This window comes from Henckelia pumila, chromosome 2, assembly GCF_033568475.1.
Source record: "Henckelia pumila isolate YLH828 chromosome 2, ASM3356847v2, whole genome shotgun sequence".
Classification (NCBI taxonomy): Eukaryota; Viridiplantae; Streptophyta; class Magnoliopsida; order Lamiales; family Gesneriaceae; genus Henckelia; species Henckelia pumila.
In genome coordinates this window covers 100,257,012-100,272,195 of record NC_133121.1, presented here as the reverse complement: position 1 = coordinate 100,272,195, position 15,184 = coordinate 100,257,012, and the positions used below count along the sequence as shown (strand labels likewise).

Here is a 15,184-nt window from a genome sequence, read left to right as displayed (position 1 = left end):
ATTTTTTAAGTTAAAAGAACAACTTTTTTAATTCAGGTATAGACCAGGTTGACTCATAGACATACTCTTTTATGTGAGTAAGTTTGTTTGTGAGATTGTTAGATCAATATTCATAAAATAGATCGACTCAATCTATTTTTATAGTAAAAATTAACGTCTTTGACATAAAGAATAATACTTTTATGGTCGAGTCAAATCGAAAACCATGAGAAATGTCACATGAATTTTTGTGTTTTATTTAGAGTAGGTTTCCTGTGAGACGGTCTCACAAATGAGACGGGTCAATCCTACTCATATTTGCAATAAAAAGTAATACTTTTAGCATAAAAAATAATACTTTTTCACGGGTTACCCAAAGAAGAGACCCGTCTTACAAAAATGACCAATAAGACCGTTTTATAGGAGTTTTTGCCTTTTATTATTTATTATCCCAATGTTTTAATTTATGAAATGTTTTCGCGCATCAATTATGTGTAGTGTGTACCCTTGTTTGTATATATTATCCTCGGTGGACAGATACCAAACAATGGTCGTGCTGGCACGTGGATGATATTTTATGCATTTTCCAAATCTTGCCGAGCAAAGAAATCATCTCTAAAAAAATAATATAATGAATAATAACAACTGGAGACAAGGAGCAACAATAGGAGGAAAGAACGATTCATATGATATAGGTAGATGAATGAGAACTCCGCCCACTCTTCTCTCACTAACCATTGACTCTGCACTTCACAATTTCGCCCATATATCCGATATCTCCTTCCTTCCTCAGCACATTCTTCTCGAGCTCTTCCTGGTATGGACCCTTCAAACTCCGTCTCGATTTTTCTTTTCTTGGTTGTATTTTGTGTGCAAGATTGTTTCTTGCTTCAACTTTTGCGTGTCACTGCCATTTGAACTGTTGTGAAATGGGTTTGTCTTGGTTTTTGTGATTGGCTTGTGTTTTGATGTGATCCGCCTGGTCTTCTGAGTTTTAGGGCTTTTATAGTGGTCGTTTTTTGTTGAATGATTTTGATCGGAGATTGGATCCTGGGGGATTATCGCACTGTGATCGGGCCTAGTTCTGTGAATTTACGGATCAGAACTTTACGTTTTATGACCGCCCTGTTGCTCTGGCCATATCTATTATGTTTGTCTTTGCTGAAGTGTTTGCCACAGTGATTGTTGATGTCAATTCTAACGAATAAAAAAAAGGGATAAAAAAAACTATTTCCTTTAGAGTCAGTGGCTTTATTCGAAAATTGAAATTCTAAGATTAATGGAGGATCGATGTTATTACTTTAGTTGATGCCATAAATGTCGAGTTTCTGGTAAAAGGCAATTTCACCCCACAGTGTTAGAATAAATCTTAGATTGCGCTTGGATTTGTTGATTTGATCCGTGGAAGAATTCTACCACAATTGCTATAACGTGTTGATATAAGTGGAATCCACTTGAATTTGTGCATCAAAACACAATGTTATTGAATTTGCCTTGTTTGTTGAATATTGGTTTTGTAACTTCTGTCACATTGTACATGTTGAAGTTTTCTCATTTTGTTTAGTTCTATTGATTGAATGATAAGCATATCTTGTGTAATAGATTCTCCTCAACTTCGTTTGAACTTCATTTTCGATCATCTTGTCACATATATATATGCAAACTTTTTAAGTGGTTGTCTTATAGCCTCAGAATAGAAGAAATTTGACTTCTAAAAAAGATAGAAGGAAGCAGATTTTTTGTCTGGTCCCTGTTTTATTGGTTCGATGACTGAAATAACTTATGCTCATTGTTGCTTATTTGCATTTATTTTCCATGCATATTCATGTGCAAACTTCTTTTATTGTTAGAGAACATTGAAAGCTGGGAAACTGAATGAGAAGATATTGAAGTTGTTTGTGGCAACTGGAAAAGAAGAAATTCTTTCTGTCATTGATGCTCTTAATATTCAACATATTCGTGTCCCTGTTCTTCCTACCCGTAAGTCATTTTGCGATTATTGTTTTTCCTGAGTTTTAACTTGATCTCCCTTTTGACTTTCAAATTCATGACAGGCTGCTCTGAGAAATTTTGATACTGTTGACATCGAGTCGTTGTGCAGCAATAAGTGCAAGCCAAACGCTAGCTCTTATTAGGAGAACAAATCTGCTCTCATTTGGATTTCTCTTGGTTAGAATTTGAAACAATGTCCCAAATTAGCATTACAGATGACGAGGTGGATATTGTGGTAGGCGCCCTTCAGCCAGATCTTACATCATTCATGGAAGAGTGGAGCCCAATTTTCTCCCGCTTCCACCTTATAATTGTCAAAGATCCTGAACTTAAAGAGGACCTTAAAATTCCAAATGGATTTAACATGGATCTCTATACAAAGTCCGACATAGATCGTGTCGTGGGATCTTCATCAAGTGCAATTTCTTTTTCTGGATACTCTTGTCGGTATTTTGGCTATCTTATCTCTCGTAAAAAGTATGTGATCTGTATTGATGATGACTGTATCCCTGTCAGAGATAGCAATGGGTATATAATTGATGCTGTCTCCCAGCATATTACTAACCTCGCTGCCCCTGCTACTCCATTTTTCTTCAACACTCTCTATGACCCTTTCCGTGAGGGAACTGATTTTGTTCGAGGCTACCCGTTTAGCTTAAGAAACGGGGTGGACTGCGGCCTTTCCTGTGGGTTGTGGCTCAATCTAGCAGACTATGATGCTCCTACCCAAGCGCTCAAGCCAGATCTGAGAAATGTGAGGTATGTTGACGCGGTTCTTACCATACCATCAAGAACCATGATGCCTGTTAGTGGAATCAACATTGGTGTCAATAGTGAATTGGTGGGACCGGCTATGCTTCCATCTTTTCGACTGGTGAAGGAAGGAAATGTGAGGTGGGAAACAGTGGAAGATATATGGAGTGGGATGTGTGTTAAGGTAGTTTGTGATCACTTGAGGCTCGGCGTGAAAAGTGGGCTTCCCTATGTGTGGAGAAAAGAAAGAGGTGATGCTATTGAAAGTTTGAGAAAAGAGTGGGATGGAGTTAAGCTGATGGAAGATGTGGTTCCATTCTTTCAATCGGTAAGATTGTCTCAAGAGGCTGTCACAGCAGAAGATTGTGTAGCTGAGATTGCTGCATCTGTAAAAGAAAAACTGGGTCCGGTTCATCCTGTATTCGCTCGTGCTGCTGATACCATGGTCGAGTGGATCAAGATTTGGAAACGAGTGCGCGGACCTGGTAGAGTGCAAACTCAATAGGCTCGCGACACCCAGTGGCTGGTGCCTGGTGTTGATGCATAGGTTATTCATGTGTCTTTCAAACTTCTGTTTCTTGCGAGGGTTTTACTAACTTTAAAACACTTGAAACTTGAAAGTTTTCCTTTCTATAATTGATTTCTCGACGAGGCATTTTGAAAGGGGGTGGGAAAATAATATACATGACATTTAGGTAGTGTTTGGGAGAGCTTCTTAGAAGCACTTATCAGCTTTTTAGTTAACAAAAATTTGAAATTTTGTAAAATTTTGTTAACGAAAAGCTGAGAAGTGCTTTCTAAAAGCACTCCCAAACACTATCTTAATCTCGTGGAGTTTCAAATGTTATTTTAGAGATTTTGAAGCGCATCGGCTTTTGTGTTATTCTCGTTTTTAACATTTGGATCTGCAAGCCTTCGTTGAGATGGAAGAATTCTGAAGGACCCCAAAAGTTCACTATTTATTTGGAAATAAAAAATTTGAAATTTTCGCCATTTCAATTGTGACATAAAATAGATAATCGAAAATCAGAAATATGAAGTACTTTATTATTACACATCAAACATGTGAAGTTGCACTTGTATATTTTGTTACTACTGCAGTTGTTTCTTTTCTCCCATACTAGCAACTATGACAAAACTTACGTGTAGATGATGGAAGCAACTTTAAGGCAAAAAACTCAAAATCTCGAACAACCAAAGCAGCGTTTTATGGAAAACATGCCAGAAGAAGGACGTGGCTTTTCTGGCTCTGATTTTCTGAGGCTACTCAATGGGAAATGCCTGTAGAAAGCTTGCACGGCCCCTGTAACCCCGTCCTCGTTTTCCATAGCCCTCCCCAAATTTACTGCTGTTTGTTTCACCTGCGTTATGAAGCATGCAGGGATCAGTGTTTTTTTTCAAGTAATGGACACCATTCGTTGTTTATATTACGATCTTGAGGTGTTACGCTAAGCATTACGCCAGAGTTTCTGACTCGAGAGAGTGAGCCTCCAATTGTTCTATATTTTCATGTGTAAGGCTAGAGGCTAGGGAGCAGAGTCCTGGAATTTAAATATCCAAGACTTGTAACAGGGAAACAGTGTTTAACCATATTTCATAATCCACAGCTTAAGCAGTGTTTGTGAAAGAAAAGCTCAAAAGTGCTCACAGAGCAATCCAAAACACTATCTTAGGCAAGAGTAGTTTAATCTTAGAATAAAAAAGTTGTGTTGCATACCTGAGGATTGAGCATGAACTGAATCGCATCAACCAATTTCTCGAGTGAAAATTCCTTGACCGGAATAGGCACCGGACCAACGCCCCGAGCATGCACCTGTGCTCCCCAAAAGGGTTGATCTCCAAAGAAAGGAACCACCGTCGTCGGACACTAAGAAACAGTAAATTGGGAAATAAATCAGCAATAAATTACTTGAAACCATAAATTTTGAAATAATTTATATGAGAAGTGGCTGCTTACTGCAGCTTTAAGACCAGCAGCAGTTGTTCCAGCACCCCCATGGTGTACCTAAATGCAGCAAATGACATGTCAAAACTTCATGATGAAAACATCAGATAAGAACAGCCAATATAATTAAAGTGCAACTTCAAATTGAGGTAACGAGAGTTGCAACATACGAAATCAACCTACTGGATGATTTCCCGATCATGGTGGACGAAAACATGAAAGCTATTTACTTCTTTGTCAATACATTTGAACATATAAAAAAGGAGGGGATTTACCACAGCAGCGCATCTTGTGAAAAGCCAATCATGGGGACAGTTGTCCAGAAGGTAGACAAAGTCCTTTGGCTCTGCCACTGCAAACAGAAAATATAGATTATTTTTTAATGTCCATCAGTCTATTCACATTGACAAAAGAAATCAACAACTGATAAATTAAAAAGGCGTTGATAGCAGAAACATGAAGAAGCATACGGTTTCCCAGGCCACCCCAGCCTTTGTTGATGATGCCCCGTTGTCCTGTAATTTCAAGAGCTCGAACAATTGTTTCAGTCATCTTTTCAGGCTCCTCAACTGGCTGGAAAGACGCAAAAACCAGAATGAAACACAACATATTAATTCTCCAATTATCCAAAACTTCTGTTTTGGTTGTTTCTCTCATCTTGACAAATCATTCTATCTGATCAGAATATAGTAGAAAATCACTTGATGATGATATTTAAATGCTCATTATTCTTCGTTGTGAAATATTTTCAGGTAAGTTACAAAGACACCAGGAACTTACAAGGCTTCCAAAACCAATGTAAATAGGCTTCTCTTTATCTTCAAGCCACTTCAAAAGTGATTCTGGAGGTTCATACTCAGAGGCAAGGTCCAAGAAACAAAATCCCACTACGTCGATATTAGGTCCCCAATCTGCAGGCAGATAAAAAAATTTGATGCATCATTAACATTATGTGAGAGTCCATTGGTCTTGGCAAAGAAATGCAATTGACCGTTCAATATTTACTCAAAACTTGCTTTCCCCATGTTCAAGGACTCGGTATCTCTTATGGCAGTACAAACATTTTATTATAAGACAGGAGACCGTATACCAAAAAATGCACAAGCAATAGCATCTCAGAGTCGAAACAATATTAATCCACGAGGATATTCATCCGTCAAAACAAAATCATGCATGAAACTTGGAATATGGTTGAAGCTATAATTGAACTCAATAAATTTAATCCATCAAATTCAAATGTCCAAAGAACTAACCTTTTGGTTTAGGAACAAGGTGGGGACTCCAAATATATCCATAAGGCACAGCTGAAGAAGAGTTATAGGAACCACTCAAATAGGTCATGGGCCTTAGTTTTAATGTTTTCTTTCTGAATTCATTTATCATGTCGCGTATTCCCAGCCAGATTAATGCATCAACAATTTGATATGATAACTGTGATAGATAGCCAACTTCTTAGAAATCAGATTCTAAAATGACATTTTCCAAAAATTTCAGTCAAGCCACAGTTATATAAGCTTTATTATATGCTCACTCGATAACCAACTGGTTGCCTGACACGAGAAAGAGGATGCGGAAACTCACTGGTTGGCCTGCAAGTTGGACATCAGAAGAAATTTTTTTAAAAAAAGATCTCAAGGTTTACAGGGATGTGGGAAATTCAGATTTTAATGCATTTTCACAAAATTGACACGCATCAACAAAGTTATTTGCAAAATCCTGAAAACTACATTATTATGGAAGAAATGGAATGGAATGAAGGGTAACACTAACGTCCAAGGCATCGTAAAAAATATGTGCAGTGGTACTTTGAGTGCCTCGGCAACATGCGTATGTCCTGAACAAGGGGTCCAACAATAAGATGATATCAATAGCAAAAGCTTCATAAAATTTTTTGTTCAAACGAAAATAGAAATGAAAACTAGAACAAAATAAATATCTTACCATACGCAGGTGGATTGGCAATTATGGCATCTGCCTTGAATGGGATATCTGTATCGCGATCGGGCTCAGTACATGCAGGAAGTAGGGTTAAGATGATCTCTTTAATTTGGATCCGTTGGAGATGTATTTCAGAAGGTTCAGAAGGTAAGAATCCTTTGTTCTTAACCATATCTACAACAAGCAAACACATGAAGGTCGCAGCCATTCCTCGAATAACATAACTAACTCTTATGATGTTGTATGCAAATGTGAACAATTAAAAATAGCATCAGTTTTAACAAATTTGACACTGCACTAAAGCGCAGATATCAAAGCTATTCAGTGGACTTGGGAATCATTTTTGTGACACCACACGTCAGAAACGACAGATCTCTTTAATTTTGTTACAGGGTAGATGTATTTCACAAGGTCCAGATGGTAAGTGGCCTTTATTCTTGACCATATATCCATATCCACAAAAAACACACCAATGAATGCCACAGCCATTCTTCGAATTTAAAAACTGACTCGTATGACCTTGAATGCAAAGTTGACAGGCAACAATATCAAATGCATTAACAAATAAGACAATGTGATAGATCACATATGGTGTAAGTTATTCTGCAGACTTGGGAGTGATTTTTGTAACACCCCATTTCAGAGATAATTTCTGAAACATGGGATGAATTGAAGTATGATTTAGGCCATTTGATTTAATAAAACTACATCACAACGTGATTAGCACAAAACTACTCCTCTAGTGTCAAGTGCATTACTTGATGGAAGCGTTCACCATAAGATAAGAAGCAGACATATTGATTCATTCTAAAACTAAAGACTAATGGGCGAAGACACAAAGTTGAAAATGTTCTGAGAGAAATGGGAAATTTTGATCCAGAACTCACATGCAGCGAGCACTTTTGGGTCTCCACCTAGAGGGTAAAATTCCAATCCAGCAGCCATAACAAATTCTTTAAAATTTGAGTGAGTGGCTAGTCTCACCCTGTGGCCGTCTTCCTGTCAAAAAGATTCCAGTATGAACTAGTCAAGAATCAAGCCCTAGCAGCAAATTCCCTTCACAAAAGTCAGAATCTCAAATATTAATCAAAGTAAAAATATTAACCAGACACAATTCACGTAAAATTCAAAACATCTACAATCACTCTAATCAATAGCGAAAATGGCCTAAGACCAAAGTAAAAATTGGGTAAAGGAATATTAGAAGGCAGAGGGATGAATATGTGGGAGCATGCGTAATAACACCAAAGTCTTCTTACTTGTAAGCGTTTTCCAATGGCTATAAATGGTTGTACATCTCCCCTTGTTCCAACAATTAACATCACAATTTGAAGTGGAGGCAATAATTCTGCATCTTCAGTGATCACAACATTACCATCATCTATTATTTCAGTACCAGAATTAGAACTCTGTGGTTCAATAGTTTCTCCAACGTCAAATTGTACAGTTCCATCATCTTGAATGGCGGCTAATCGCTTTACTAGTTTAAGCTGTCAAAAGCCGCCCAAATATATTAGCTTAGAGACAGTTTTGTGATTTAGAATTATTTTCCAAATAAACATTACACAGAAATACTAAAGAATACTAATTCAGCGATCAAACAGGCACGCAAGCACATTATCTCACAGCCGACCTTCTTCTTTGGGGGGAAATTTTCGTTTAAAAACTTTCTTGGCAACACATTGCGAGAGTGATTTATTTTTTTCCTCTCAACCACAGTAAGCTGACTTGAGGTAGGATCCGACAGGTCTTCTGGTGATTGCTCCATAAATTTGAAATTCTCTCCAGCACAGTTCCTGTCAACAGATTCTAAGCAGCACGGATCAGACTTATGCAGCATAAAACATAATCACATAACTGATATCCTGAAACTAAAATAGCATTTTCTCTAAAAGGAAGAAATGAAAAACGACATCTTATACAAAATTCAATATCTAGACTACTAAACCATCAGAGGCTGCCAGAAATTCAAAGACCCATGTTTTCTACAAATTTTATCAGACGATTGAGAATAAGGAAAAAATAGATTGACTGAAACTTTCCCTTTGTGTTTACAGTTTTAATCACTATTTAAAGTGACTAATCAGCTACTGAAAAAATCTAAGCATGTGTTAAATATAGGTTTTGAAAATCAGCAGCAACTTGGATAGCATGAAACTTTTTTATTCAAATTATATTATAAAAACTATGAAGTTTTTATCAGTCATCGGGATTCTTGATCACAACGGAGATTTTTAAACTTGTAAAGTCCAATTGCACGCATTGTCGATGTGGCATTATTCAGTTTAACTGCACAAGGACAAGATGCAGTCTATTCATTTTATGCGTACTCATCAAATTTACCGACATCAACATGAGTGTACTCGACAACTATCTTGCCCGTGAACATAAAAATGGCCAGTTAGCTCGTTCAATGGTTTTCTTGGAAATGAACTAAAATACATTCATTAGAAATGTACTCGGGGCCAGGCCACTAAACTAGCAATAGGTCGGTCATCGAATTATAAAAAAAAAAAAGAAGAAGAAAACTTTAAGGTGTCATTATTATAGAAATGTGTTTCTCCCCCTGCCCAAAACTGGAGTAAACCGGCCCTGGTTGTACCCTAGGCTTCAATAGTGTGTAGCAGCCATACAAAAGTCTGTTCCAAACTACATTCAGAAGACTACCACCCCTATACTTCTCAATGAAGAGAGAAAGCACAAGTACCGGTAGGGGCCTGTTCAATTGAAAATAATAAAAATTCCAAGTTTGTTACATTAAAGTCTAAACTCTGTCAAAACAAAAACAAAAGAGTCTCGTTTCTGTCCTAAAACAGACCAAACGCTAAAACGCGTGCTAGAAGATGATTACCTGCGGGGCCGGAACCGGGATCATCACGAGAAATCCCATTTACCCCCTCGCTAGTTCTTGATTCTTCTACACTACCCTTACCATCACCGCTTTCTCGTTCAACCTCGACCTCAAAATCTATAGGAACCTCTGCCATCACACCTATGGAATCAAATAAAGAAACCCGAGTGACAAGAATGATTTTTTTTTTCAACCGTTCCCCGTTGATGGATTCACTTTTTTTTTTCACCTTGATTAGAAGGTGAGAAATCCAGGCTAGAAGAATTAAAAATTACACTCATGCATGCAAGCCCGGCGCTTCATCTGAAAGCAAACAAAAACAAGAAGATGAAGAACAAGAATCCAGTGGTGTGTTGTCTATGGTGTCAAGAAAATCAAATTCTCGAGACACGGGGGCGAAGAATTTTAAGGTGTTTGATGGGAGCAAGTTTGATTTTGATTCTGTGAGTTAACTTTTAGCGAAAAAGTGGAAGACTGGAAGGTGAAAAGTGCGCACGTCGTTAGGGGAATCTGTGAAATGTGGGCATCTGCCAACTGCCTTCACCAGCCACCTGCTTCCATTCCAAATTTCTCGTAATTCTTTTTAAAATATAAAACCATATTTTATTTATTGTTATTAACTTATTATTAATTTTTTTTAGAAAAGTAAAAATTGGATGAACCATCGATTTCATCTAGATTAGGGGTTGGATTAGATCGGGATCCGTCCGTAACCCCTTTATCTGATTCTCATCCTAATAAAAATTTAGATTTTTTTTCTTCCACGATGTCGTATTCAAAAAGTGTCGGGATCCCGTCGGGTATGGAGAGGAAATTTCCGAAAAACATTTTTTTTAAAAAAAATTTATGAATTTTTTTTAAAAAAATTATTAAGAAACTCAAACAATTTCGTAGTGCATTACAAATAAAGTAAATTTTTTTTTGTATATAACCATTAAAAACTAAAACATCTGTTTAGTACATTATAAATAAAAACAACTACTTGATTAATACAATAAAAACATATATTTATTCAGAATAATAAAAAACAAAATGAAAATTATAACTCAACATTAATATTAAAACAAATAAATATAAATATTATAAATATTTTAGAGATAATTATAAAATATTAATATTAAACAGAATTATAAAAATATTTCTATTTTTTAATTAAAAATATTATTAATATTTTCGGGTCGGGTTGGAAATCTCGTCGGGTAGGGTTGTTGATCCCGATCTCAATCCCGAAATTGATCGGGTCGAAAAAAATTCGAGACGGGAATGAGTTGAGAATCGGGAAGATCGGAAATTTTGTCAATTTTGCTAACCCTAATCTAGACCTATCGAAACTACATCCCATCAAAACCTTGCCCCCATCCAGTCTTTGTGACTGAAAAATTATCAACTCAATTTATTTGTTTGATGTGATGAATAGTCTATCAATCAATTTTTATTTATATTTGAAAAGGTTGAGACTGGTTGACACACAATCCACCACAACTTACGATTTGATGTGGGTGAATCGGTTCTTCATTTTGATAGTCTAAAACTTATCAACTCATCTTATTTATTTGACAATAGACAGGTAAACCCAACACGATCAACCAATTTTGACATCTTTAGTTTGATCTCGTTGCAACTTTTCAGTTACACATATTGGCCCTCATTTACATTCAATTAATAAATAATCGATTTTATTTTAATTGTAAATCAAATTAATTTAATTAATTAGCAAGCCATTAACCAATTTGTTTCCCCATTTTATGCCCAAACTAATATCCCACTTTTATATTTGTAATCCAAAGTGTTTTTGGTATATAAAACTTAGCATCCCTTCAAAGGTTACCATAACTTTTGAAGTGGATGTGTGGTTTTCCTGTACCGTGTGTGTTGTTTATAAAAAAAAAAAAAAAAAAACCCAAAGTGTTTTTAAATATGCATAGAATATTATAAAATAAATATATAAAAAAAACAAAATTGTTAATTCACAATTTAAAAATTTTCTCCTTTAATTAATATATTTTTAGGTAGATAATAATTAGATATCTAAAAATATATTGCTTTTTTTTAGTAGGGACTCCTTTTTTATTTTGATATATAGTGTATAATAGCATTTTTTTTAACCATCTTAAATACTGAGTATGTTTGGTTTGGGGACTATACTTTTATTTTAATTTACTATATGATAATTGGTTATTTTTAATTAATTTAGATGGAGTTTGGCTAAACTTATTAAATATAGCTTATAAGCTTCTAGAGTTTAAAAGTTATTTTAAGAGTTTAGTGTAACCGACGCCTTCATGCGCATTCCGGATATTTCTAAAGTATGATCCATTGTAGAGGTTGTATAAATTCTAGAACATGTTTGAAGCATCTAGACTTTTGTAGATGCAAAAATCTTTCAGAGAGTTAATCTCCATCTTCGGATCAAAATGATCTTATTCATTCATTGTAGGAAACCACTATTATAAAAGAGTGAAGCCCTCATTTGCAAATGACCAACTTGAAGGCAATACAAAAACATTCTCAAAGCTCTCTTGTGTCCTCACTTAAACCCTTCCGCTACAAAGGCTGCTTTGCTAGTACTCACAAGGAATGAAGTTAAGGAGCAAAGGTCGGACATGATCTTAAAAGAGCTAAGTCCGTGACATTAGCCTAAGCTTATCAAAATAGATAAATTATAAGCTTATAGAGATTGAAAGTTGATTTAGGTGTTTATAAGTTGTCAATAGGGGTAGAACCCCGAACCCGACATATTGAAAGTCGGGCTGGTTTCGTGTATTTTTCTTGTACACAATTGAGTATTCAGTACCTGAAATTTTATATATATATATATACTATTCTATAAAGGTCGAGTGTCTTATAGTAACTACTTTTTGGTATGTCATGACATACCAAAAATCATATTTCAATTCTACCTTTTTTTGTCCACGTTTTTCTTAACTTCTTTTTCCCACTAACATCTTCTATATTTAATTTTTTCAACCAATTTGTATCATTTTTCCTTGAGTTATTATATAATTTCAAACGTATATATCTCAAATATCAATTTGATTATATTAGCATTTTAATTTTATATTATCTTCTCAATAATTAATTTTTAACTACTAAATAATACATTATTTCATAAATAAAAACTCATAAAATATTCATGTATTATATTGCACACATAACTGTGTGTGCTTCTATCGCTAGTATATATAATATTTGGTGAGTTTTTACTTTTGAGTCCACTGTCCAGATATTCCCACGAAATCCAGCCCAATATAAAAATAGACAACCCAACTCATTAATATTTGATGGGTTTTGAGTCTTTAGATCAAATATAAATAAATTTTTTTTTATAAAAAAAATACAAACTTCAATTTTGGGTACTTGATATTTTCGGATCATATTCGGGTGGCTAAATTTGCTACCCGACATATTGGGTACCCGACCCGACGTCCACCCCTAGTTTTCATGACTTATTTTTAAAATAAGATATTAAAACGTTTGTATAAATTTATTTTAAAAACTTAAAGATATTGAACTAAGTTGGTTTCTGATTCTTGGAGAAGAATAGATAGTCTAACATCATTGATCTCCGGGTGATTCAAGCAGATAGAGGACAGATACACACGAGACGAAAGAGGAGCAAGAGAAGGTGATACGAACAAAGTCTCAGCCACGATTATAAATTTACTTTTTGCTTGAGTAACATTCAATGTGATGAATCTAAAGAATTAATAAATGATTGTTGTTTCTCCGTGGATGTAAATTCCCAAAAGAGAATCGAAACACGTATTTTTTGGTGTCTTTCTTTTTATTTCTTGCCATTGAATGTGCATAGTTCCTATCGATTTATGCCATGTTGTTAAAAGAATCTATTTTGAACCAACAAATCTATATTAAAAAAATAAAACTATTTTATATTTTAATTTATAAAAAATTATGTTATTTTGAATTTTTTAAAAATTATATTAAATAAGTGGAGGATATGATGAAGATTTATGAAAATATGTAAGAATATTTTAGATAAATAAAATGTTAACATAATATATTTTTAAGAAAGTAAATCACATTTATTTTTTTTAAAAAAAAAATTATAAGCTATCAAACAACTTATTTTTACGATAAATAAATTTTAACAGCTTATAAGTCTAAAACATATTATCCATTATTTATTTTCTTTATTTCTAAATTTTGAACATATTATCCATTTATTTTCTTTCTTAATTTTGAAACAATTATTATGGCAAAAAATTATATAAACTAGCTACAGTGGCACACGTTATGCGTGTGTAACTAATAAAATATTATAGTATCAATTGTAGAAAAAAAATTAGATAGATGATAAGAAATCAAAGAAATTCACTATAATAAAGCATAAAAATTTGACTGAGATATGAAAGAGAAAAAAAAAAAACAGTAGCAACACACCCTTGCATTGGAGAAGAAACTTCCTATTTTTACTTGATATTTTGGCTATCAAAATTGGACAATTGAATTATTTTTTACTTAGTGGAAAAAAGCTGTTATGAAGACATGAGAAGGTGAGAAAGAGAATGAAATAGGAAGATGGAGGTAAAACGTGAGAAAAGAGTTAAAGTGAGGCTAAAATGGGAAAAAAAATATGGTGTCATCTTGTCATACCAAATACGGTTATTATATACCCATAAAGTATTATAATATAGTATAGATTAAGTACTTTTAAACATATAAAAACATTTTGGTGAATATGGGCCCGCTATTACATTAGGAGGAAGTGAAAATATTAATGTTGGGTGGCTTCTTTGAAATTTTGGGCTTATGACTTGGCAGCAGAGGATGCTAATAATAACGAAGCCGTAGAACAAGGCCCAATTTATTTCAAAAAACAAAAAACAAAACAAAACAAAGCCCAATTTGCTTGACCCACTACGGCCAAAATAATTACGGTTAAATTTTTTTTTTGACGGTATAATTACGGTTACTTTTAAAACAAACAAACCCGGAGGGTTGATCCAATGGCTATAATGTGGTCACACGCATCTTTTTCATGTGATACTCTTGAAAAACACGCGGTCCTTTTGCCCGGAATATTTCATGTTATGTACAAAGTCATTATCTCCATGATAGATTTTTATAAGAGTGAACATTTATTAATACATGTGGAGTCCACTAAAAATAGTGGACCCCACATATATTGATAAATGTCAATCTTTAAATGTATGTCAAGACAATGCCCTTACAGGTAGCATCTAACGAGCCTTACTTTTACCATCATTGGATGAATAATTTAATTATTTGAGCTTGAATAAATCATTGATCGTACGGTAGTGTTTGTAATTTCTGATAACTATATAACATATATATGATTATTCTCATCAGGCCCGAACCTGTAGTATGAATTTTGAGGCAAGTGCCTCGGGTTCCAAAATTTTGGGTGTGGCAAAATTTTAAAAAATTACTAGTATAGTATATAATTAATTCATGATCTCATCCCATGAATAATAATTAATGAGTAGTAGCCTGTGATGAAGACTTTACTTGAAGTCCCACTTTCCATTTATCTTTTTATCTCTCGTTTATAAACATTCAACAAGAATCAATAATCAATCCGAAATGTATATCTAGCAAGTTCCCGCTAAAAACCAAATCCCCACTATTCTATGATAATCAAGCTCGCTATCAATCGATCTCTATTTATCGATTCGTTTCAGGATATTTTTCAATACTTGACTGCATAATTTTTGTGATTCATTGTATTTACCCAAAGAGGGTTT

At 34.5% G+C, this 15,184-nt stretch overlaps 2 protein-coding genes across 5 annotated transcripts in view; one reads left to right on the top strand and one right to left on the bottom strand.

Annotated features, from left to right (window-relative positions):
• The first annotated feature begins 603 nt into the window (after window positions 1-603).
• Window positions 604-15,184, top strand: part of LOC140881194 (CMP-sialic acid transporter 4) — a 95,129-nt gene continuing 80,548 nt past the window's right edge. The window contains exons 1-3 of one of the 3 annotated variants that reach the window (XM_073286313.1): window positions 604-796; window positions 1,830-1,963; window positions 2,179-3,360. In XM_073286313.1, coding sequence (XP_073142414.1) covers window positions 683-796; window positions 1,830-1,963; window positions 2,179-3,229 — 1,299 coding nt within the window. In that variant the 5' untranslated portion in view covers window positions 604-682 and the 3' untranslated portion in view covers window positions 3,230-3,360. Of the gene's footprint in view, window positions 797-1,829; window positions 1,964-2,033; window positions 3,361-15,184 lie in introns of those variants that run through there. The other 2 variants (XM_073286310.1, XM_073286309.1) reach the window with 2 other exon arrangements.
• LOC140881193 (sterol 3-beta-glucosyltransferase UGT80A2-like) lies at window positions 3,464-9,873 on the bottom strand. Of its 2 annotated transcripts, XM_073286306.1 has the most exons (15): window positions 9,688-9,873; window positions 9,459-9,599; window positions 8,241-8,416; window positions 7,867-8,097; window positions 7,495-7,606; window positions 6,611-6,781; window positions 6,440-6,503; window positions 6,201-6,258; window positions 5,923-6,100; window positions 5,450-5,580; window positions 5,140-5,242; window positions 4,945-5,021; window positions 4,682-4,729; window positions 4,442-4,591; window positions 3,464-4,085 (listed from the first exon to the last, which is right to left on the bottom strand). In XM_073286306.1, exons 1-15 carry the CDS (start codon window positions 9,737-9,739, stop codon window positions 3,903-3,905), a joined length of 1,875 nt encoding a protein of 624 aa, XP_073142407.1. In that variant the 5' UTR covers window positions 9,740-9,873; the 3' UTR covers window positions 3,464-3,902. The 2 variants fall into 2 exon arrangements, with proteins under 2 accessions (XP_073142407.1, XP_073142408.1); XM_073286307.1 differs by lacking the exon at window positions 9,688-9,873 and having other exon boundaries at window positions 8,241-8,403; window positions 9,459-9,586.

Bases quoted from the DNA above. Each gene is read 5' to 3' on its own strand.
- LOC140881193 (XM_073286306.1), bottom strand. From the start codon at position 9,739: ATGAGTGTAATTTTTAATTCTTCTAGCCTGGATTTCTCACCTTCTAAT. The intron at 6,782-7,494 runs GTGAGTTCTGGA...TGCTTGTTGTAG, and splicing joins CCCAAAAGTGCTCGCTGCAT to ATATGGTTAAGAACAAAGGA. The intron at 5,581-5,922 runs GTTAGTTCTTTG...ATCTGCCTGCAG, and splicing joins CCTTGTTCCTAAACCAAAAG to ATTGGGGACCTAATATCGAC.